Here is a 22,567-nt window from a genome sequence, read left to right as displayed (position 1 = left end):
CACTGGACTCTTTAAACCTTCATCACAGAGCAAGCGGTTCCGATGAAACACCCAGCCTAATTACTCTGGTACGGAGCTGTTATCTATTCTGCCTCGCCGTAATTGATCCTCTTTTTTCTGTGCGCATTTATGTTTTTAATCAGAAATGAGAGCATGCATCGCCTGAGAGCTTCAAGACCTTGTAGGAGCCGATAATTAGCCGCTCTGGTTAATGGGCCTAACTGTGCTCGTGTGCTACATGACTCTCCGGTGTCATAATGTGGCAGAGCTTGGAGGAGACGGTGCTCAGGGGTGAAACACATGTGATTAGTCTTCTCACTTCACCACAGCCCTCTTCACACCTCAGCTTTGCAGTCAGCGACACAAACCTCTGGTGGAAAAATTGCATATCCGAAAAACCAACACTCACTAATCAAATCGGGCTCCTTGTGAACTTCTGACTGATCCGTGGCCGGTGTTAGGGTTTAATCGTTTATTCATTTATTTTTTTATTTCTTTAATTATTTTTTTTATTCTCTTGAAAAGGGCAAATATGCTGAAACACACAAGTAGTGTGGGTGCATTTTCCAAGTAGAAGGACTTCAAGTGCAGCACATGAAAAGAACGTGGCCTCTCAAACATGTGTGCTGCATTTATGTGTTTGTATAGTGGCATGTATGCTAATTTGGATAAATATACAATTTGCCCTTGGCTGTGAATCATAAATCGGGCTAATAATAATACACTTAGAGTCTCTTGCTTCTTTTAAATTCACAATGGATCAAAATGCATCAGCTCCCCGATTGTCATGTGCATTCTTCATTCTGCTGGGTTTGCTGCAGATTTCACTTTGTTATTCAGCCAGTGGCTCCTTCCCTGGGAGTATGTATCCATATTCATCCAGAACCTATAGAATGTGTCAAATAGAGGTGTCCTAATTGTGTCCTTGATGAAAGGCTATTAATATTGAACACTTGGCGCCGAGGAAATTGTGTTTTCCCCTTCTTTCAGCAAGACAAAAAGCAGATCTGTTCATATCTCTAATGATACCTGATTCCCCAGGGGTTAGTGGCGCGACTAGCTGTGGCTTTAGCAGATTCATCAAACAAAATGTGGTGCTCTTTCCTCAGGAGGCCGAGAGTCACATTGCGTTATATCACTGTTAATTAGAATGAAATATGCAGTTCAATTATTCTTTGTATTGTTTTCTGACACATGTGCTCGTGCTAACTATAGAGCACTGATGCAACACAGAAAGTTAGGAAGCTAAACACTTTATTTCCTTTTTTTCTCCCACAGTTTATCAATTTTCAAAGTAAGACCATAAATATTCCACTCGGTGGCTATGAAAACAAAACATTTAACAGTTTGAAGGTTTTTTGCTCTCATAAGCAGAACTGTCATGGTTGCGGCAGCGGCTCACCTGATTGGCTGGGTGGCCGGGTGTCTGTTCCCATGTGACATTGTTTTTGAGGCAGGCAGTAGCTGTCCTGTGGCTGGTGTCACTACCCAACAACCTCTGATCCGCAACAGCAACTGTCAGGCCTGCACCTGTAACACTGAGACCTTCTGTCCCCTCCCCGTCCACAAGGCAGGGTTACACTCAGACATGCTTTGCATCTCGCCGGCACTCATTGGCCCAAGCAATACTCCCGAGACTGGGCATGATCCCAGCTGTTGTCTTCATTTTAATGCACTCTGAATAATATTAAAGCAGAATCAGTTGAATTTATTAATGCAGCTTGCCCCTTAGAGAGATGCTTTTAAAGGCCAATGATTTAATTTCAGCTCTTAAAGGCCATCTTCTATTCTTGATGCTATAAAGAATTATGGCTTTTGCCATGTCTTAACACCAGTGTTTACTGTGGGCCACAAAATGAATTATTAGTAAACTGGAGCTGCTGCAAACAGCCGCTATTAGCGACCGTTTTTCTCTCTGTTGTTATCGCCATCTTATTCCCACTCCTATTCCCAGATACAACATCAATCCTGATTACCATGATTTATATATTCTATCATCGCGAAAGAGTAAAGCAAAGTGGCGACCGGTTACAATCTGGAACAAACTGCAAAAGCAGGCATCATTTTAAAGCTCCACATGCAGCCTCCTCAGTGGATGTGCTCATATTGTCAAAACAGTCTGACTGAAGAAAGCTAAGTCTATTCTGTCATTTGTGTTTCCACTGAGGCGATGCCCCGGCAAATTCTGCTCTTTATTGGTGTCAGGCTTCTGTCTGGAGGCAGACCGTAACCTTTGCACCTTTAATTTAGGCCAGTTGGGACTTGCAGCACAGCCACTGATCTCCATGACCTGCTTCTCAGGTGGTACAAGCAGACCAAATAACACATGCAGAAGAGCTCCAACACATGTAAGTCAACTATGAGTCGTGCTTTTCTTACTTTGTCCCACTGTGCACATTATGTCTCCCAGAGAGGAGGTCAGAGAACCTTAACAGCATTGCACATGTAACAATTACTAAGGAGGTGCTGAGAATAGTGGCTTATTCAAATGAGGAGGCTTTTTTTTTTTTTTAATGCTATGCATCGCCTTGAAAAGCAGCGCAGAAGTGCGACAGAGAGAAAGGGTGCAGTGTTCTCTCTCCCTGCACTTGGTAGTTTGACGCCCGCTCCGGGGCTGAACATCAGAGGAGCGGCTGCTGAAAAAACAGGTTGTATGGGTCCTTGCACACAGCCTGCCTGTGGTGCTGCCTGAAGGACTGCCATGGAAACAAGGAGTGTGACAGGCTCTAGGGGGATCCGCCACAGCTGCAGGCACTTCCTTTTTGACAGCCTGATGAAGACATCACTGCCACACCATGCACAACAACAACAACTACTGGAGAAAAAAAAAGTGATCAGACAATGTTAACTGCTGTGTGGCTCAAATGTTCATTAGCAAGCTTGTAAAACATCCAGGGATTCTCCCCACTGCATTCTGGGACCATATTGCAAAGCGACCTCCTCTGCTGAGATTTGCAGCCATCCCAGGAGGAAATACATTGATGAATAATTCTTTAAATATGATTACGCCTCCTTGAAGAGGAGCTTATTTGTGTTTGTTTGTGCGCACTGTATGTGTGAAAGCAACATGAGTGTGCATTGGTGCATGCAGAGCCGAATCAACAATTGTTGTAACCCTGTCAGACTCTTTTGTATGATCCATAGACTATGAATGATACAGGGAACATACAAGTCCACAACCCTGGTGCCAAAGATTTGACAGCTTAAAGGCAAGCAGCCATATTCCTATATGATCTCTCGTAATGTCACAGGCAGCATTTGCCTCAACATGCAGGTTTCCATTACAGATTTGTGCAAAACTAAAGCAACATTTTCAAACGCAAACACAATCGCCAGATGACTGCATTTCCACTGAGTGATGCTGTGTGACTTCTCCTCTGGTGGTAACATTCCAAGAATGGTTATGAATGTTCAAAACATTAGCAGCTTTATTTCTATTGCAGTCACTGCACTAGCCACCATTATTTCCTATCCAAGACCATGTAGGTGTGTTATGTGAGCAATGATTGAAAGGCGAGCCACATGGGAGCGGCCACATATGAGGGATTTCTGGGAGGTGATAGTCCATTTCACACTCAACTTTTGAAGAGTTATGTGATGCAATAACTCTTGTAGCGCCTGCTGCATCATGAGGGATCCAGCTTCTACTGACAAGCACATAACTGTAGCATCATGTGACCTGTAAAAGCCAAAAAAATGTTTCCATTGCAGTTTTGCAAAATATGGCTTTTTCAAATGGCCTAAAATACCACCTCATGAGCGTAAAAACTTTTTTGCGGTAAATAGTTTTTTTTTTTTTTTTTTAATTTTTCATGTTTGCAATTTCAATTTGCGCAATTCGCAGGTTAATGGAAACCTGCCTTAAGTGACACAGCTGAAACACAAAACGTCTGATTAATGTTGTGAAACGGGCATGGTTAGGTTTAAACAATAAACTACTTGGTTAGGTTTAGAAAAAAATCATGTTTTTGGTTTAAAATAAGTTTTTTAGATCATGTAAATACGCCAGGCAAGTGACGTATTTTCGAAATTGACGTTTCCATTAGCTGTATTTTATATTTGCAGTTTCAGTTTGCGCAATGTGAGGGTTAATGGAAATCCGCCTAGTGATACATCTAACACAATTTTATTAAATATTGCTCCTCACCAAAGTGATTTTTTTTTCTGGTTAAATGTGGCTTTATGAGCCCAAACTGTCTGTTTCTTATTTTTACGTGTTTTGTCAGGTTTAGATGTCCTGGTGCGGCAATTTGGATATTTGCTGAAATGTTGATTAAAAGTACCCTGGGAGTATTGCTTAATTGGTTTCACCTCTTGGGGACACTTCATCGGGTCTTGCCAGTGATCTCCTCCACCCCTCCCTCCCCAGCTCTGCCCTCCTCCCAGCACAGCCAAAACCAGCCCTCCGCCCACACCCCCAACGCCCCAACGGAGCCAAGAATGTAGGAGGGTTTCAGCCAGTGTGTGGGATTTAGCTCGTCAGAAGCTCAGGGTCACCTCCACACCCTCTCACTTTGAAATGGACCCCTGGTGGCAGCTCCTGGGAGAGCCCAGTGATGTCTCTATCAGCCTGTCAAAAGAGATAGCCCGGGGCTCCACCAGGTCCCCCTGAGCCAATCAAACTCTTCACAAAGCACAGATGGATGCTCTTTCACCAGCGTGCTACTGCTGAGGAGGGGGGCACCCGGCTGCGATGCTCAGTCTCCCAGTCAGTTAGAACAAACTCCCAATGGTGGGGTCCAAGCCTCAGTTCAGCCCAACTTCAGCTCTAACTATGTATATTTTAAAAGAGAGTGCTTGCCATTTGTCTATCAGAGCGACAGAAAGCAGGTAAAGGAGGAAACTATTTTTTCATACCATCCCACTGTTTGTAGACTAGCTAATAGATTAAGGGCAAATGATAGATATTTTGAAGGAACTTGTTTTTACTCAGTAAGGTTTTAATGTGAGAATAATCCAAATTGTCTCCAATGTTTAGCAAAAATCAAAATGGCCAATTGTGTCAATAATTTAGCTTTTTGTCTGTAAAATAAATATAGATGAGAAGACTGATAGAGGATAGACTACATCTCTCTTCTTCGAAGAACCACTGTGGAGAGACAGACGGAAAAACCAGTGTGTGTGTGTAACCATTAGATAGGCCAGGTGATTTTAGTGGAAATGTAAAGCACTAAGTGCTGAGGATGGAGAGAGTACTCTCTGTGAGATGAGCTCTTTCTCTCTCATCTGGACCCTGTTATTGTGAGAAGGCAACAAAGCAATGCATTAGGAAGCACACTGGAGCCACACAGCTTTGATGTGAGCTCGGTAACCAAGGCGCAGCGGTGGCCGGTGTGTGAGCTCTGTTCCAATGGCTGTGTTGTGTAATCAGATGTGTTTACTGTGTATTCAAGTAAAGAAGTGGTGTAATCCATCCTCACTAGAGTGCAGTTATTGAAAAAGCACGGGCAAAAACAAGAGCTCCAACTGATCAAGATTCTTTATTCAGGATTCCAGTAAATTCTCTATTTGATGATGCAGACGAGACACGGGGTAAAATTAAAACTGAAATTAATCAGTCTAACATACAGAAACATACACAGTCAGCTAGAAATAATACAGTAGAAGATAAATATAGATTTGTTGCTGAGAAGTATTATATTATATACACAATAAAGCCTCAACACAACTATTTTAAATGAGTGTCAAAACCTTAAATTTTGAGAATTATTTAAAAATGTATTACAATATATATGAACTTTTGATCTTTATTAAATTTACACATGTATTAAGAAAAGAACTGCCATGCTTTGTTTTTCATTGGCTGTAAAGCTTGTATTAACTTAACCTGAAGGCAAATTTCCAAGTTTCACCAAAGTTAAAAAAAAAAGAAAAAAAAAAAGCAAGACAGTGGAGGTCTAAGGTAAGCCAAACCCGACGCTTTTCATTCCTTTTCTAAATTATATCCAAAGATGAAGGCTGAGCCTTGCAGCGCTCTCTTTTCTTTACCTCCAGGCTTGTGATTGACAGCGCCATGTGCTGCCCTCCTAGCTGCTGCAGTTCACAGCCTCTGTCAGGGGGGTGGCAAACACACAAGCCAGAGAGCGGCTGGCTGCCCCTCAGCAGCAGGGGGCAGAGTTAGGGTGATATGGTGGGGTGCACGGGGTCACGGGCTCTGCTGGCACCGGAGCATTGTTGTCAGGTGGACTGCGTCGTGCTGTATTCAAAAGGAGACCAGCCTTTCATCCAGCGTGTCCGCTGAGCCTACCTTTTCTTCCGTGGCTGGTTCTGGCTGGTGGGCGCTCTCAGCGCACTGTGCTGCACCTGTAAAAACAAACAGGAGTTTGGTCAGAGGCAGGTAATCCGAGCTCAGTGGAGCGCACGGTAATGGCTCCCCTGAGGAGAGCTGGTGCAGGGGAAAGCGAGGCGGGCTCGCCTGTAATGAATCATTTTTTAAACACAGGAGCAGAGGGGATTAATCACAGGGAGGAAGGATTTGAAGAGTCAAGGGTTCCGTACCAGTGTACGCCCCCCTCATTCTGCACCACAATCACAATATTAGAAACAGACATCAACTGTTGTGATGACCTGCCAGGCCAGTGAGGGAGCTGCAAACTGCATAATCACTCACTGTAAGTTATGTCCCTTAAAGAAAACTTTTTGTATGAGCCTGAGAATAGTATAAAGCAAGTGTTGTTACCAACATTAGTTGATGTGTAACTTTCTTAACTTTTGCAGACCCTTTGTGTGACTTTGATTTCTTCGGGAAAAAACAAGACCTGCAATGTGACATTTGAACTCACACCCTTGTTTTTTTTCCTGCTAGTTACATTTGTAGAATTAAGCTCAAGACAGACTTCTTCTTTAGAAGACAGAATCTTTCTGTTTTTTTTTCCTTCCAGAAATTCCTTGATGTTCAAATGATTTACAAAATAAATATATGTTGTAGAATCATGTTCTCTTTGACATTCAAAAAATTAGATTCACTGTCCGTATTTTTATTTCAAAACTGCCACAATAATCCAAAGAGGACTGATCATAGGGTAAACTGAAAAGGAGAAGAGCTGGAATTTGAAAACTTGCTTTTGAAGCATGCTTGCTGAGCTCAAACAATACGGTGAATCTGTTGAATAAAGGTAAGAACTCTATGCTAATTAGCTGGTCTCCATTATTAGAATGGGAGATGGAATGTGGGAACAAAGTGACTGCCTCCTGCATCAGAACATGAAACTGTCCTCAGAACTGACAGATGCTTCTTATTTCAGGACAGACACAGTGTTGTCAGAAGTCCCTGTTTGAGGCAGACTTTGTAGATGTGCACAGGCACTAATTGCCAAGTCACATTTGCAAGAAAGACAGGAGTCAATTTTCAGCCTTTGTGGTGTTTTTGTGTCCACACCTATCTGAGGATTGAAGTTCTAAGTCAACAAAAACAAAATATGTGGTCTATTGTTTTGGGTCTCCTGTGTATATGATGTTAAGGTTATTTTTCACAGCACATAATGAAACGTACTTATGATGAATCTTAAGGGTGTTTTGTTTTTTATGATTGGAGCTATTTTCAAGATGTAGTTTCGCTTTTAAACCGGGCTAAAAAGTATTGTTTCCATGAGATTTGAAAGTGAGTCATTTTCAAAGCTCAAACATTGTATCCCAATGGGGGAAGAAGACATACAAAGGATTCTGAATCAAAATGTATTCACCACCTTGTTTTGCCAACTCAGTCAGCCAAATCTCTAACAACACAGGCTCCCTCCAACATCACAGAGAAGTCAGCAATGGCTTGCTGCAGGAGGACATCAAGGGTGCAGCAGAGAAACAGACTGGGGTGAGAGTGTCTTTCCAGATCCAGACTGTCAGGATTTCTCGCTGAATTCAGTCTGGCGAGTTACCTGGGAGATGAAGGCGCTTGTGTGGCACTTCATTTCCTGGCCGAGCAGAATTCTCAGTCAGAGAACGGCGAGCACCCGGCGCCACTTACAACACCCTGACAGCTCTCCTCAGCTCTGTGATGTAAATGCAAATGACATATCAGCCATGGCTAATATGTAATCACATATGGCACCCAGCAAGACGACTGGGGCTCACCACTACATTAATTGACTCTACCACCCTGAAGTGACTGAGGCCACATCAGAGTTTCCGTGCTGACACAACAGCCAGAGACGTCAGGAGCCCTCTGCCGGCCCTTGGCCAATCACCAACTTTAATGTCACAGCGCTTCAATCAGGCAGACAAAACTGCTAATAACGGACGAGGCTGCAGCAATATGGCTGAAGACAGATCTGAGCATCTCCTCACTCAGGCGATACGGCGACTACATGGAGCTGCACTGAGGAATAATTGGGCCAGGGCTGCTTTAAAGGCGAGAGTCCATTAATAATCAAACAAAGCCAGAGGATATATTTCCTGCAACACTTGGGAATTGTGGTACAGCAAATAATGCAGACATCTTCAGGGAATTCCCTCCCTATCTGTATGTAAAATTGGACCCTTACCTTTTGAACATCAGAAGGCACCCTCTTGAGGAAATCCAGTATTTCATTATTGTCAATAGTATATGGGTTGCGCAGCTTCTTGGTAAATTTGTTAACGCCTGTGAAAACAAGAGCACATTAATAAATAAAGGTGTCATACCAACCACCATATTTTACAGAGTAAAACAATAATATTAATAAAAAGACTTCTGTAACCCTATCTGTATATGTACAGTATAGCGTTCCCACCAGTGTATCACTAACTGCATTTATGATGCTGTTTCAATTGATCCCTCTCAGCCAAATTGAATTCAAGCCAGGCCAATACAATGAAGACAAGTGTGGACACAGTGATACTTTATCACATGAATAATGCTAACTGCAGTTTGAAAAACAGGCCCACATTCATGACAACTTTTCTTCACTTTTGTTTGCTTCACTCTGATCACTCCTAGCACATCTATATTTACTTTGCACATGGCTGCATACCACAGAGAGAAAAAAAACTCTCTCTGGGGTCTTGTAATGGGACCATTATATTCGTAGCTTGGTACTGCGTGTACCTCAACATGCAGACAAAGAACCTAAGGACTTAAATATGTGCAAGCAACTTGAAAGGCTTGCCTTGCAACCACAGAGATGGGGGTTAACTGGGGAGGCAGAGGAGTGTCTCAGACTGTGTGTTTTTTGTTTGATATGATGGTTTTTTGGTATTGATTGTGTTGAAGGCAGTGTGGAAGTACAGTGGTTGTGGGCTTACAGCTGGAGGAGGAGAGCCTGTTAAGGGCAGCATATCTCCCTGACCACTGAGATGACTGTCTATTCTGTATGACTACAGCAGATAATGAGAGGCTAGACCAGGAGCCTACAGACTGCCCAAGGACATCATGTATTATATACAGCTTGCTACTCTACCTCTGCTTTGTTTTCACACAAACCTTAGGCCTCGCCTCTGCTGGGCTCTGCTACATCAGCCCACACTGAGCAGAGCAAACCTCTGCAGCTGTCTGATCTCTGTGCATCTGCAGAGGTGTAGGCATGGCAGAGTTCTTAAATTACTGTACTTCATTAAATCATGGATGTGCAGTTAGGAAGAGTGAATAAGAGTTTTGTTTTGCAACAACGGTATGGGCGTCGATTTTCATGCAATTTGTCAGGATGTTTTGGTCACAGTAATGAAGAATCTAGCAAGACACAGATAGTGGGAGTATGCTTGTTTTTGGTAATCGTCCAGTGTACTTGTAATTATGCAAAAATGATGTTTTTCATTCACAGTTTCATGAATTAGAATAGTGTTTTGAGATATAGAACTTACCCCATGTCAGCACAATATATCGCAGTGGGATATAATATAACAGCACTGTGGCCACAAACAGCACCAGGCAGGCCATGCACGACAGGAAAGGGACAGACCAGTTGAAAATGCTATAAAAAAAATAATAGTGTCAGGTTTGAGAAAATCAGATATCACAATATTTTGGACCAAATACCCCAATATTGATATTAAGGTCTGGGGAAAAATCCATACAACATAGTATTGTGATGTTTTTGTGTGGCGTATCGATGCATGTTTGAACATATCTATTTTTTAATTATATGAATTATTAAAATTACAAATACAAATTAGACATTTGGCAGCCTTCTAGAATAATATAATCCATTACTTCTTTTAGTCCACTAGATAAAAAATGCTGCAGTAAAAATGACAACAGTTGAAATGAAAACTTTATGTTATTACATAAAACAGATGTTGACAATTTGTTTTTCTTTTAAGGACATAATTAGCAGTTGAAAAAAGGGGGGGAAATCACTACATATCACAATATATGTTATCAGAACACATTTAAAATTGCAATAATATTATTATAACGTATCTTGGGGCCTCTGGTGATTCCTTTACCTATCAATATTGCAGGGTTAACTATTGGTGTTTTCACAGAATATTTACACAATTACATTTTGGATAAATAATCACCAGTGATGTGGATATAGTGACTAAATGGTAATAAAACAGCTATAACAGTTTAAGTTTAGAAAATTACATCACCTTGCTGTCATGAAGCCTTTAAAAAAAACAGGATAAGACAACACTTAAGATGTAACAATATCCAAAATCTAAGGCAACATAGTTTCATATTAGCACACCATTATATCAATATATAGCCCAGCCCTTTGTCAGATTAATGTAAAGTTCTATGAACATAATTAATTAAAAAATGAAGATACTTTGTTGGATAAATAGAAAATGTTTACTTCTTGATTCGTTCCCCGATGTTTGCGATCTCCTCCAAAACATTCTGGACAACCAGCACCACTTCCTGTACCATATGTATCTTATCCATCAAACCCTTTTTTCCGGCTTCCTAAAAAAAAACAAGGAAAAAAATGCGCAGACACTGATGAGGTACACTGTATGTCAATTGTTGGGCAGAGTAGACAAAGAGCAGTTTATCTCTGCTGTGCTATTATGTGTGATTTATCTATTGAATGGCCCATAATGAGCAAACACTGTACATCTTCAGACTATGCTTTTGAAGATGAGACAGACTCAGTGCTCAGAAGCTGTTATGTGGATGGCTGAGAGATTTCAGCTTTTGTCCGCCACACACAATAGAGCTGTTGCACAAGTGCAGCACAATCAAGACTCTCTGGTAGATGAAAAGTACACAAAATGGCCAACCGCAATCAGGCAGAATAGACGACCTAGACGAGAAGTGCAGGGGCCTCGCAACTTCGGAAAGATTCCTTTCCGGCTGCGTGCGCAGGACAAGTTAGAACGTGTTTTTACAGATCTGTCGGCCGAGCTTTCTAACCTATCCTAACACTTTCTCAGCATGAGAAACACACTTCACCCCGCTTTGAGCACCAGTTGGATGTGCTCATCCTCTCACTTGCATGATTCTTGTCACAGCTAAATTTTATTTGCTTTTAATGCGCTGCTATAATGATGACTGAGTCTGGCAATGAGTCAACATGCAAGGGGGTTGGAGCGTCTCAAAGAGAAATAAATGTGATCACATCAAGGCTGGAAATAAGGAGTGTGGAGCTTTTCAGAGGCAGAGGAGTTACTAGAGATAACACAAGTAACACAAGCTAAAGAGGGCTGAGAAGCCTCACATCAAAAGGAGGAAATAATGACAGGAATGATGACAGAGGGCGGCAGAGGAAGAGTGAGGGAGGGAAGGGAGAGAATGAGAGTGTTGGGGGAGGGCGCTCTGATGGACCCTAGCAGGAGGCTCGGGGATGTCTATATGTTTATGTTACAAGTCAGCCGAAGCCGCAGCCTGTGTGCATTGACAGGGGCCAGACAGAATGCCTTTATCAGAGCTTCATGAGGCAGCCCCTGGGAACACAGTGTCTGCCAGCACACAGAGACTCCCCACTGTCAGGCCCACTCTTCTCCACGCAAGGCGCAGGAAGAGAGCAATTCCCACACTAGCAAAGCCTCCCCCACTGGGCTCAGATCTGGACAGACAGTGGAGGCTCAGCACTGTCCAAAAAAGGAAAAACTATCACAAATATGCTTTCTCGGAGATTAACATCTCACGGTCTCATCATGGGGAGAGAGGACTATCTGTGGTTATGCATCATCTTACTCCACTCCACTGGACTACGAGGTGGTGGGGTGGGGTGGGGGGGCTGAGCAAACCTTCATGCGTGTCCTTTCCTCCACATCAGGTGTTAATTGAGCTCTTTATCCGAAGTTTATTTTGGAAGCGGGGAACACTGTTAGAGTCTGCTAAAAGCCATTAAAATCTGTGTTGGTGAGCTCCTGATGGACGCGGAGAGCCATGCTCGCTCGATATGGAGCCTCATCAGTTAGGCTCACATTCCTTTTCATATTTCCATTTCAACTTGTTTAAGCGACCCAATTACACCATTTAGAATTCAAATCTAATAAGAGATATGAAGCATTATTTTATGGCGCTGGATACACATGCAAGAGGTAAATTTAGCCAGAAATTCAGCTCCGCCAGGGAAAAAAAAAGAGAAACCATATTGGCTTTCATTTCTAAAAGGAAAAACAGACAAATAGATGTACTCTGAAGTATGCATTGAGAGGCAGAGCTCTCATGATTATCATTATTCATGTGCTTTAAGATTCTCAGAATCCTCCATCTCCTTAGCGACCAAAACTGAAGTCCTTCCTACATTAATCATTTGATGATATTCTTTATCTTTGTTCATTTCCCCTTTCAGCATGTGCATGAGTGCAGAGAAAACAAAAATAAATAAAAGATCTCCTTCTGAAATGGAAAAGGATGGGCAAACTGGGGATGGACTAAATGAATCCTAAATGTCTACTGATTAGAAAACCTGTGTGAAATCATATTCTCATTTCAGATAAAATTGTAAAAGCTTCCTTTTAAGGTGCAGTAATGGAGAACCAATTTGATCTCCTGCACAAAGGTAAACATACTCTCACAGACATGTGGGGTGTTATCAAAGGCTGGAAAAAGCTCATTTAGCATCATTCTAATTAGAATAAACGGTGCCAAATTTGAATTCTCTAATTCTCTGACTGAATATTTTTCTGGTGACTTTTTTTTTTTGACAAAGATAAGAAGTGCATTTAAATGAAAAACACCTGTGTTCCAGGCAAATTACCTCACATGGAGCTAAAATAAGTTAACAAACAATTTGTCAGGATAAAACACACAAAAAGCTCTCAGAGGCTTTAATGTGTTGGTGGGTGCGTATGTGGTGGCTCTGGTACGGATCATGACATGTGCAGTCTGTCTGACTGGTGTGCTCAAGGAGACCCAGCGGTGACTGTGGACCATTGGGTGAGAGATGGAGTAACCCCCCAGCCCAGTCTAGCACCCCGCAACCACCTCCTCCCCCTCCCCCTCCAACTCCCCTGGGCGAGGCTCTGGGAGCAAGTCAACCCCAGACCAGCAGTGCCAGCCGGGGGGCAATGGAGGGGCTGTTTCATCTCCCCTTTTCATTTCTATTGGAGATCTATGGACTTGTTTTGCCTCTCTGTTTCTTTATGTTATGATTAAATATTGTCTATCTGCACAATTGATACCTGAGGCCAAAGGGAAGTCACTTTGCCCACACATAATTTGTAAGCTGTCTCTTTCCCCGAGGACAGATTTGTTCACAGGCAGAGAATCTGTTCTGTATTATCCCCCTGTAACACTGCCTTGCCTTTCGTCTCTCTTTAACGTCATGCCTTCACATTCTTGCTGTTCTGTCTGAGGTATAAATATTTCCTTCCTCAAGGGGGAAAAAAGGGGGATAAAAACATATTTGAGTGGTAATCATAACCTTCTCAGAGGGAAAAGCCTTTATTCACATGTTAGAGGAAAGACTAGGGGGAAAGAAAGAAAAGGCTTTGAAGTCATCAAATTTAACACTGATCACTCTTTAACCCCAAATATTTCTAAAGAAGACTTTGATAGGAGGTGTAAAGCTACACTGCTTGATCTAACGGCATGATATCACATCCAAGTGACAGCAAGACCATAACAAGACTTTCAAAAAAGCCACTTTAAATTAAAGCTGACAGCTTAAAACAAACATGGGTGACTGCTTAATTAGTAAATGAAAGGAGATATTTCATTTCCTCAGAGTGTGAAAGGGCTTAGGCGGGCTCATGGAAAACCTTTTAGAAAGCTTAAAGAGTTCGCAGACACATGCAGTGTATTAAGTATCTTAAACTTTTCTAAAGATACTGCCATTTCTTTAACTAAAAAAAGTAAACACTCCTCTGTTAATATTGAGGTTTCAAGGTAAAGACAAACGTAATCATTCTGCAATAATATTTAATTCGGTGCATAGAGGTAATCCTGCCTGATTCAATATTCATAAATACACTGAATTTTCTGTGTCACTGCTGTTTGTTTAAGCACCAGTTTGCCTGTTCCTAAGCGATGATAGCAAGTGCAGCTTCCCACTTTAGTGTGTGCAGACATATCATGCGAGTTTCATCTGTGAATTAGCCCATCCTTTCAGACAGGATTTGGTGGATGTGCCTGTGTTTTCTAAAAGAAGCTGGCTTTTTTTCACAGCCCCAGGTCATCACAACAGAATATATTGAGTGCATTATGGATATGAATCCTGGGCCTAGACACGCAGCACAAGGGTCATTGCTTGGAGGCTTTGCGTTAGCTCCACACTTCATTGCCATAAAGCAATAATACACATCCCTGTTAACTCTTCCTTCTTTACAGGAAACAGTGGGATGAGTGTAATTGAATATTATGTGCTGTGGGAAAGTATAATTTTCAGGCTACTTAAAGATTTCCTGTTGTTTTGTGTTTTCGAGAGACACTGGAGAGATGCATTAATAAACATTATCATTTAGGATTTCTCACAAACGAACAAGTGAAAATGACTGATAACCTTTGGGGCAAAGTATGAGTTTGCTGCCGTGTTTTTCGAATTTGTTCATTTGTTCTGGCAGTAAAAGGTCACTCTCAACACAGCTAGCCTATTTAGAAAAATGATAATGCAAAAAAAAAGGTGATTTTATCCTTAGCAGCTGTGCAAAATCTAATTGACAGTGCTGTTTAAATTCGATTTATAGATTTTCAAAGGGCTGCAGTGTCTCAGCGGAGTGCATTTGTAGAGTGACACTAAATACCCAGAGGAGCAGAATAAAGAGCTACTTGCTACAACTGTTTCATAGATGTCACCCTCATTTGGGATGCATGAAAATATTTCTATTCTTAGTCAGAAAAAGAGCTTCTGAGGAGTAACTGTGATTGTGACGATGCTAAAATATGTGTCTGTTAAATATTTTCTATTTTCTAAGAAGCAAGTGTTTATTTGTATGACAGCTACTTCTAAAAAAATATGTGTACCCACCAGAGGCAATGCAGACATTGTTATAAATTTGATTTAACCTTGGTGATTCTGAAAGAAATATTAGCATGAGTCCCATTTTTTTACACAAGCCAATGAGTAATGTCACTATGAAATGTTAAAACAGTCAGTGTTTATGAATTGATGTTTGGAGTAAAAACTGAGAGTTGATAACATTCCACCAAAACATATTATCCCTTAAAATGTTGGAAAGAGACAAGATAAAATACCTTCTCGTCTTCCTCTTCGTCGTCACCCATGCTCATGTTCACCTGAGAGAAAATAAAGGGTAGAGGGTGAATTCAAACGAACGGGACATGTGGGCACTGGAGCATTTTTAACAAACACCTAGTAATGAAATTTTCTTTGAGTACATTCACCCCTATTGGGAGAGGCTTGTTTCCATAGAGACTGCATCACAGGGGTGACCTCACACAAAAGGAGAGGTGAAAGAGGGGCTTCCTCACAAGAGCACTGTCACACCAAAGCAATCTCATTTCTCCACAACATAAGCACACAGAAAAACAGAAAGAAGAGAGGGAAAAAAACACATTTAATTTGGATGCTGTTGCCTAGATCACTTTATATCAAGTCATCCCTGACCCCAATGTGGTGCACACTGTGACATTGCCTGGGAACAGAGCTGTGTCATTGCCAGCCAGAGGGTCACAGAGGGGTGGCAGTGTCTCCACACTGGATATGAGGGTGAGCCTGGGCTTTAACATTGCCCAGGGACGGCATTTTGCCAGCAGCCATAAACACAATCACCGGACCGGGGATGTTGCTTTGGGGAGGGTGTGTGAGCGGGCCAGGCCCCTGGCTGACCGGTGAGAAGGCTTACAACACAGTGAAATTGGGGGGCAGTCAGAAGTGTGAACAGCATTAACCTTCACAGACATGTGTAGGGCAAACATAATTTCCATAACAGTAGATAGAGGGAGGAGATGGTGCTATGTTGTGGAGAGAACTGGACTACTGCATTTACAGATGTGATAAGACTAAATCAACAGACTACAGGCTATACATACATTTACAGTCATTTAATTTTAGTGGCTCCTCACTGCTTGCTGTTTTATTGGGCCTCTGGAGAAAATGTAGAAACCAGTTTAGCCAGCTATAAAACACATGGAATGCTGCTAAAACTGGCTGTACTGTGAAATGCATTTTATAGACCAGCTCCTGCTTTATACAGTGTATATGCAAGTGTAAGAGTTGTTAATTGACATTACTGTAAAACTGCCAAAAAGGATTCCACCAGGGTCTGACCAGTGCTGGGTTAACATATATTGACTTTACGCTGTAACAGCATGCTGCAACACATGTTTGGATCAACACTGAAGGGTTCAGAGTCCTCGTCACTCACCAGGTCCTGGTTGGAGCTGGCCTTCCCCGCAGAGAGCTGGAAGTAGTGCCAGCCGATGAGCAGAAGCAGGAAGAGGGGCAGCATGAAGAGCTCCCAGTGCCACACCGTCACAAGGAAGATCTGAGAAGACAGGACATGACAGAATAACGCAAAGCCAATCACACTATAGCATGGGCCCAGCTTTCAAATCTCAGCAAGCCTGTTCCCAAAACAAAATATATAATGGATTTAACTACGTCCTAAATCTCATGAAAAGCACTACAGACTGTAAAGCCTCTGAGATTTACAGCCGATGGCAACAGATTTTACTCTTAGTGGTTTGAAAGTAACAGACATTCAGGGACAACTTTTAATATCTTGAAATCCTATTTATATACACCAATAACACTGTGCTGGCAGAGTGCCTTACTGCAGAACAGAAAGTATGACATGGATAGGCATGGTATGCTGTCTTTTAACTAGCACATCAAATCCTCTTAGATTCGGTTGCAGCAAGGCTCTCTGACGAGGCGCATATGGCAACTGGAGAAGCATTTGCAACATTTACCCCCTCCGTGGCGATGATACTGAGAAAAGCCAAGACCCCTGGTAGAAATAAGATGGATCACACTGAATGAGTAATCCCTCATAATTCTGTAAAGGAGTGGTGCTAAGCACGTTGCACAACACCCACTGCATTTCACAGCAGAGCACTAATTGGACGGCTGCATTTAAACCCATTTAGTGACAGCCTAATGAGTCTGTCTCCCAACTGAAATTATCAGGAATGTGTGAGGAGGATCACACCAGCCGGTTGACAGGGATGAAATAAAAATGTCCCCCACAGCAAGGAGAATCTTAAAATTTATTATAGCGTGATTATGTGCCAATACATCCGACACATGGTCCACTTTATTTACCACAGACATCTTTCACAATTTTTCCTTCATTCTTTATATACATTTCCTATAAATAATGCATCCTTTCCAACAGTTACATTTATCATACTTTCTTAACAATATATATTTTTTTTTTTACAAAGTTTATTTCAAAACTTTGAGTACGACTGCTAAGCTGAACCCACACGGTGGTAGGACTGTGCAGTCTAGGCTCAAAGACCTGGAGGCTGCTTCCACTATGAACAATATGTTCGAGTTAAGCCCGAGACAGGATGTGAAACACTGAGGCCTTCAGGCCTCCATCGCAGGCCTGTAAACAGCAGACTGCTCCTGTCATAGCAACCACACATAGTGCATGTATGTTGCTCTGGGGGCCAGTCTACCTACTGCCACACCAGGCCTAGGTTCAAACGGCCACCAGGGAAACGTGAACCATGAGTAATGCAGACAACACTGTGGCCCAATTGCCCTAGGCTTGACCACTGTACTGCTCATTATCCCTCAATACAACCTGTGGGTAAGCCGAAGCATCACGCAGAATCACAGCAGCAAGACCAAGGTACAAAGAAATCAACAATATGAACAATATGTTCCTGTACTTTTTTTTTCACAGGAGCTCATTTGAATTACGTATACAGCAAAAAACTCGAGCTGGTAGGGAATAAAAAAAGGTAAACAATGAATATGCATGATGTGCAGAGGTAGCTGCAGTACATCTCCTCTCTGTTATGAATAACCTACGTCATGTGTTGTCACCTCAGTTCCCGGGAGGCGATACTAAAGCGACGCTCCCCTCACCCCAGAGGAATTCAGCTGGCTGCTGGACAGGTAGCTTGTCATATTCCCAGTATTCTCATAAAAAAGGGAAAAGAAAAGGGGGGGAAATGTGCCGGGAAACTGACATGAGCCCAGCAGGAATGTTGAACCTCCTTGCCCTCCCTGCAAAAGCTGCTACATTAACCACTAAAGTCTAATTGCTTGGTCTCTGTCTTCCTGTGCAAGTCAACAGAGGGAGCCAATTCATTTCCGCCCAGGGAGCCGGCAGAGAGAATCTGTCACAGGTATTCATAATCGCCCACTAATGCAAATTTCTGCTCACCGCGTTCTGGCTCAGCGGACAAGATAAAAGCCTACAGAAATACAATGCCTTGTGTCTAAACTGAGTGCTTAAATGAGGGTATAAACCAAAACTGTCAGAAATATCTTCTCAATTCCTCCCTCATGGTATGTCAGCCCATGTGTTCAGGATTTACATGCTTTTTTAACACTAATAAAAACGATGGGAGAGAAACATCTGGGAAAACCTCTCAGATTCCTTCACTCAGGTGCACAGACTGAGACTTTGCCGTCAGACATCCCGCAGTAATGAGCAGAGGCAGGACTAAACCTTCCCCTTGTCTCCCTGCATTCTCCAGAGTTTCTGTGAGATGGAGACAGAACTAATTCCCCACTAAGTGGTTTATGTTTTATTAGCAAGCAGCTGAGTGATTAAAGGACACGTTGGACAAAGTGCAACCTTTCAGGCGTAAGTGTAAATTTGTATAAAAAATAATCCACGTTTTAATTGCCATCAAAGAAGCCACCATTTCCGTCTTAAGGGCCTGGCTGTGTATTTTTTTCACCCTTCAACAAATTACGCCTGACAAGTAAAACCTTGAACTTTTTAAGCACGACAATGCTAATATGTTGCGCGAGCAGTAAAACAGTCATTTATTTTGCCAAAAAGGCCATAAAGCAACAAACAAAAGCAAGGGAGGTAACAATTAATGATATACCTGAGCATTTAGGTTTACACACAGCAGAATTGGATAACAAACGACTTGTAATTGAACAAGTGTTAGTATGTATGTCTGGGAGGAGTGTCTTTAATGTAGGAAACCTCCCTTGACAAACACCATTTAGCTGAAAAATGTCTGTATGATTATGCGCAGGGTGCCTAGGGAGGAAAAAAAAGAATGAATTAATAAAACTATTAGCACACGGTGGAGTAGATGATGGAGATGCACTCTCCTTAGCCACCTGTAAGCGCTTGGAGAAGGGGGCAACCCTGGGCAGAGCAATTCTGCCAGCAGGGTTAAGAACAGCCTGACAGATTTGTTTTATAGTGCCATTAATATGATTCCACTAAATGCATTCTGCGCCTTCTCATGCAGATCCCCTGGCCAGCAGAATCCAGTACCTAATAATAAAGCACTCAGCGATTAAAAGTGTGAATAAAATAACTTAAAGCTGAGCAAGCATGGCAGCTCCCACCACCCACACTCTCCCAGGAGAGGGAGAAGGGATCGTAGCAGGAACAAAGGGACAAAGACACCCTCTATAAGAGTTTCTACCATCCTGTAATTGATTAACAGAGGAGGGGGTTGCCCAGTCTACCAACCCAAATTACTGACTGGCAGCCATACCATCAGACTGCAAGGCTGCCAAATGTTCTCCTTATACACTACAGCAGATAGCGGGCTATAAATATAGGCGTCTCATCACTATAACACACATAATACTGTTGATGAGCAAAATTAGTGTAATGTCACAGCACATAGGGCCATGCCATATCATTAATGTTGCTGTAAAAAAAAAAAAAACGGTCTACTAAAAATTAAAAAAGTCTTTTAACATGTTTAACATGGCACATGTCGAAAATACCCTTATTTTTAAGACTATGTACCATCCAAAAACACGGAAGATTTAATCTTGGCTGTATCTTCACTACTCTCTTCAGTTGCACTCCACTTGGAAAGCTAAACAAAGCGAGGAGAGCGCCAGCCAACATTATGAGGGTCAGTCATGGGGGCTGTGGACGGATGCCAGATTACGTGAACATATACTGAAAGAGTTTAACAAGACTGACTACAGGCTGCAGGGTTTGTGTATATATGTGTACGGCTGTCTCTCTCTATGTATGCATAGGTTGTTTTTTTTTTTGTGTGTGTGTGTGTATAATGGACGTGAAAAGGCCAGAATCCGTGTGCGTGACTATGTGCAAATATGGGATATAGAAATACCAAGAAAATAAATTAAATGGATCATTATTTAAAATAAAAACAAACGGGAACAATTTGAAAACCTTGAATTGTTTTTTTTTCTTCTAATAGAGATAGTCTTTTTCTGGGTGAAATCAAGGGCAGTAAAATTAATCTGTACTACTTCCTCAATTAAAATACCAAAAAAAGAGATTAATAATGAATCAAAGGCATAAGTAGCAGCTCAGCTCATGCAGGTCTTTTTTTCAGGCTGGCTGAAACAGAGGCTGAGGGCTTATGTTGGGGACAGGAGTGGCAGGCTTTAAAGTAGCTGTAAACGCAGAGCAATGAGACATGTAATTTGTGTTGAGCTTGGGCCAGTGTGGGGACAGGCTTTCAGGGGGTGTTGGAGGCAGAGGAAGCACAGATAAGATTTCTCTTCGGGGCAGGTAGAGTGTGTGGGCAGCCATGGTGCTATGAGCTAACGCTGAATAAATATTTCACATACGCTCAGCTCAAGTCTTATCGACTGGGGAGGGAGAGAGAGAGTAACAGAGGACAAGAGAGAGAGAGAGGCTACATATGAGTGAGAGCGATAAAATGAGGAATCTCATGTCCCTCTTCAGTGGGATGAAATCTGTTGTAACAGTTATGGCGTGTGATGCAATTCACTATTCAATTTTTTAAATCCAAAACACTGTAGAATACAACAAAGTTATATTTACTGTATTTAATTGGTCAAATTAAGTGGTTAGTTTTCCACTTTGTATAGAATTATTACCATAACTTTGCTTAATGATTTTTTAAAAAAGCAACAAAAGGACGCATTTTAGTTAAAAAAAATGCATTAACAATTCTATTCTTTGGGTAAATTCAAAACTAAAAATAAATCATAAAAATAGTCTAGTCTAAGTCTAAGTCTAATTTCAATTAATTTGGTGTTCACTATTTTTTCTAAGTTGTAAACAAAAGGTAAACAGATAATAAACAAATCCCACAGCTTGTAAGGATGCATGCACAGTGCAGTGCAGTAGTGATAGCAGCTCTTTATCAAAGCACTGAGGAAGAGTAGCCGTGCGAGGCAGAGCATTAGCATTTGCTCACAGGGCCAGCTCTGGCTGTTGTCTCCCCGCCTGTCTGACACATGCCTGGGCCAGAGTAGCACCAGTGCAAGGCTGGAGCAGGGCAGTCAGCGGGAGCCCTGTGGTGCCTGTCAGTGGTGGCTACACTGACCCTGCACTCCAGCACTGGCCACTAGTGTTTAATCCGTGTCGGGAGCGTTAACACTGAGCGACCTCCTGGGTGACAGATCTGCCATGCGAGCCTTTTCCCCTGAGGAGGTGGGGAGGGAGTGGCATGGACTCTTCTCTCCCTGTCAGCTCAGCTCACATGCACGTTAACTCGCCGGGGCCAAGACCGGCCCCGGAACAGCCACACACAGGGGCAGACAGGTCGCCGCCTCAGCTGCCTGGGGAGAAGTGTCCTCTGTGACTAGGAAGGTGGCAAGTACGTCATTATGATATGGCACACACAATGGGGTTAAACACAAAGCACATATGAAAATACGCAAAATAGAAAACAACTAAGTACAACAGATGCGCAGATAAAACCTCTACACGCTTTCTCTGTGCAGTCAGTTATTATAAATCTGAGGACTTGTTTGTACTTAAAAGCTACTTCATGCAGTTTGATAATGCAAACCACTAATGAGGAATTTGGTCAGTTTGTAATGAATCAAAAGTGAAATGCATCCTAAAACATACAACAATAGGAAAAGTTTCACAGCTCTAATGAAGTGAATATTAGCAGAGAAAGCGTATTAATCCCACTAATAGGGGGACATGTTTCAAGGTTACACACTGCATTCAGCCAACCTCTAAATCAGGAGGCACTGGTGAGCTGTTTGCAAGTAGTCATAGTGTATCATTTAATAAATAATAGATCTCAGATTCAAAACCATGAATAAACACATCGCCATCACAGTTATCATTTTTTTTCTCATGCTGAACACATTCCCACTGCGCAGTCTATGAGAACTCCCACAGCCATGGAGATGGAGAGTGTAACCCCCATGAGACTGAAGAAACCCACTCCTCT

At 42.2% G+C, this 22,567-nt stretch overlaps 1 protein-coding gene across 2 annotated transcripts in view; it reads right to left on the bottom strand.

The window, feature by feature from the left end:
• Positions 1-5,461: 5,461 nt before the first annotated feature.
• mctp2a (multiple C2 domains, transmembrane 2a) overlaps positions 5,462-22,567 on the bottom strand; it is a 36,431-nt gene continuing 19,325 nt past the window's right edge. For both annotated transcript variants that reach the window (XM_042496158.1, XM_042496159.1), the window contains exons 18-23: positions 16,633-16,752; positions 15,500-15,541; positions 10,710-10,819; positions 9,772-9,881; positions 8,478-8,575; positions 5,462-6,303 (exon numbers count right to left, since the gene is read on the bottom strand). In XM_042496158.1, coding sequence (XP_042352092.1) covers positions 6,244-6,303; positions 8,478-8,575; positions 9,772-9,881; positions 10,710-10,819; positions 15,500-15,541; positions 16,633-16,752 — 540 coding nt within the window. In that variant the 3' untranslated portion in view covers positions 5,462-6,243. The remainder of the gene's footprint in view (positions 6,304-8,477; positions 8,576-9,771; positions 9,882-10,709; positions 10,820-15,499; positions 15,542-16,632; positions 16,753-22,567) is intronic.

The sequence above is a fragment of the Plectropomus leopardus genome, chromosome 11 (genome assembly GCF_008729295.1).
Source record: "Plectropomus leopardus isolate mb chromosome 11, YSFRI_Pleo_2.0, whole genome shotgun sequence".
Taxonomy (NCBI): Eukaryota; Metazoa; Chordata; class Actinopteri; order Perciformes; family Serranidae; genus Plectropomus; species Plectropomus leopardus.
This window is presented reverse-complemented; position numbering and strand designations above follow the sequence as displayed.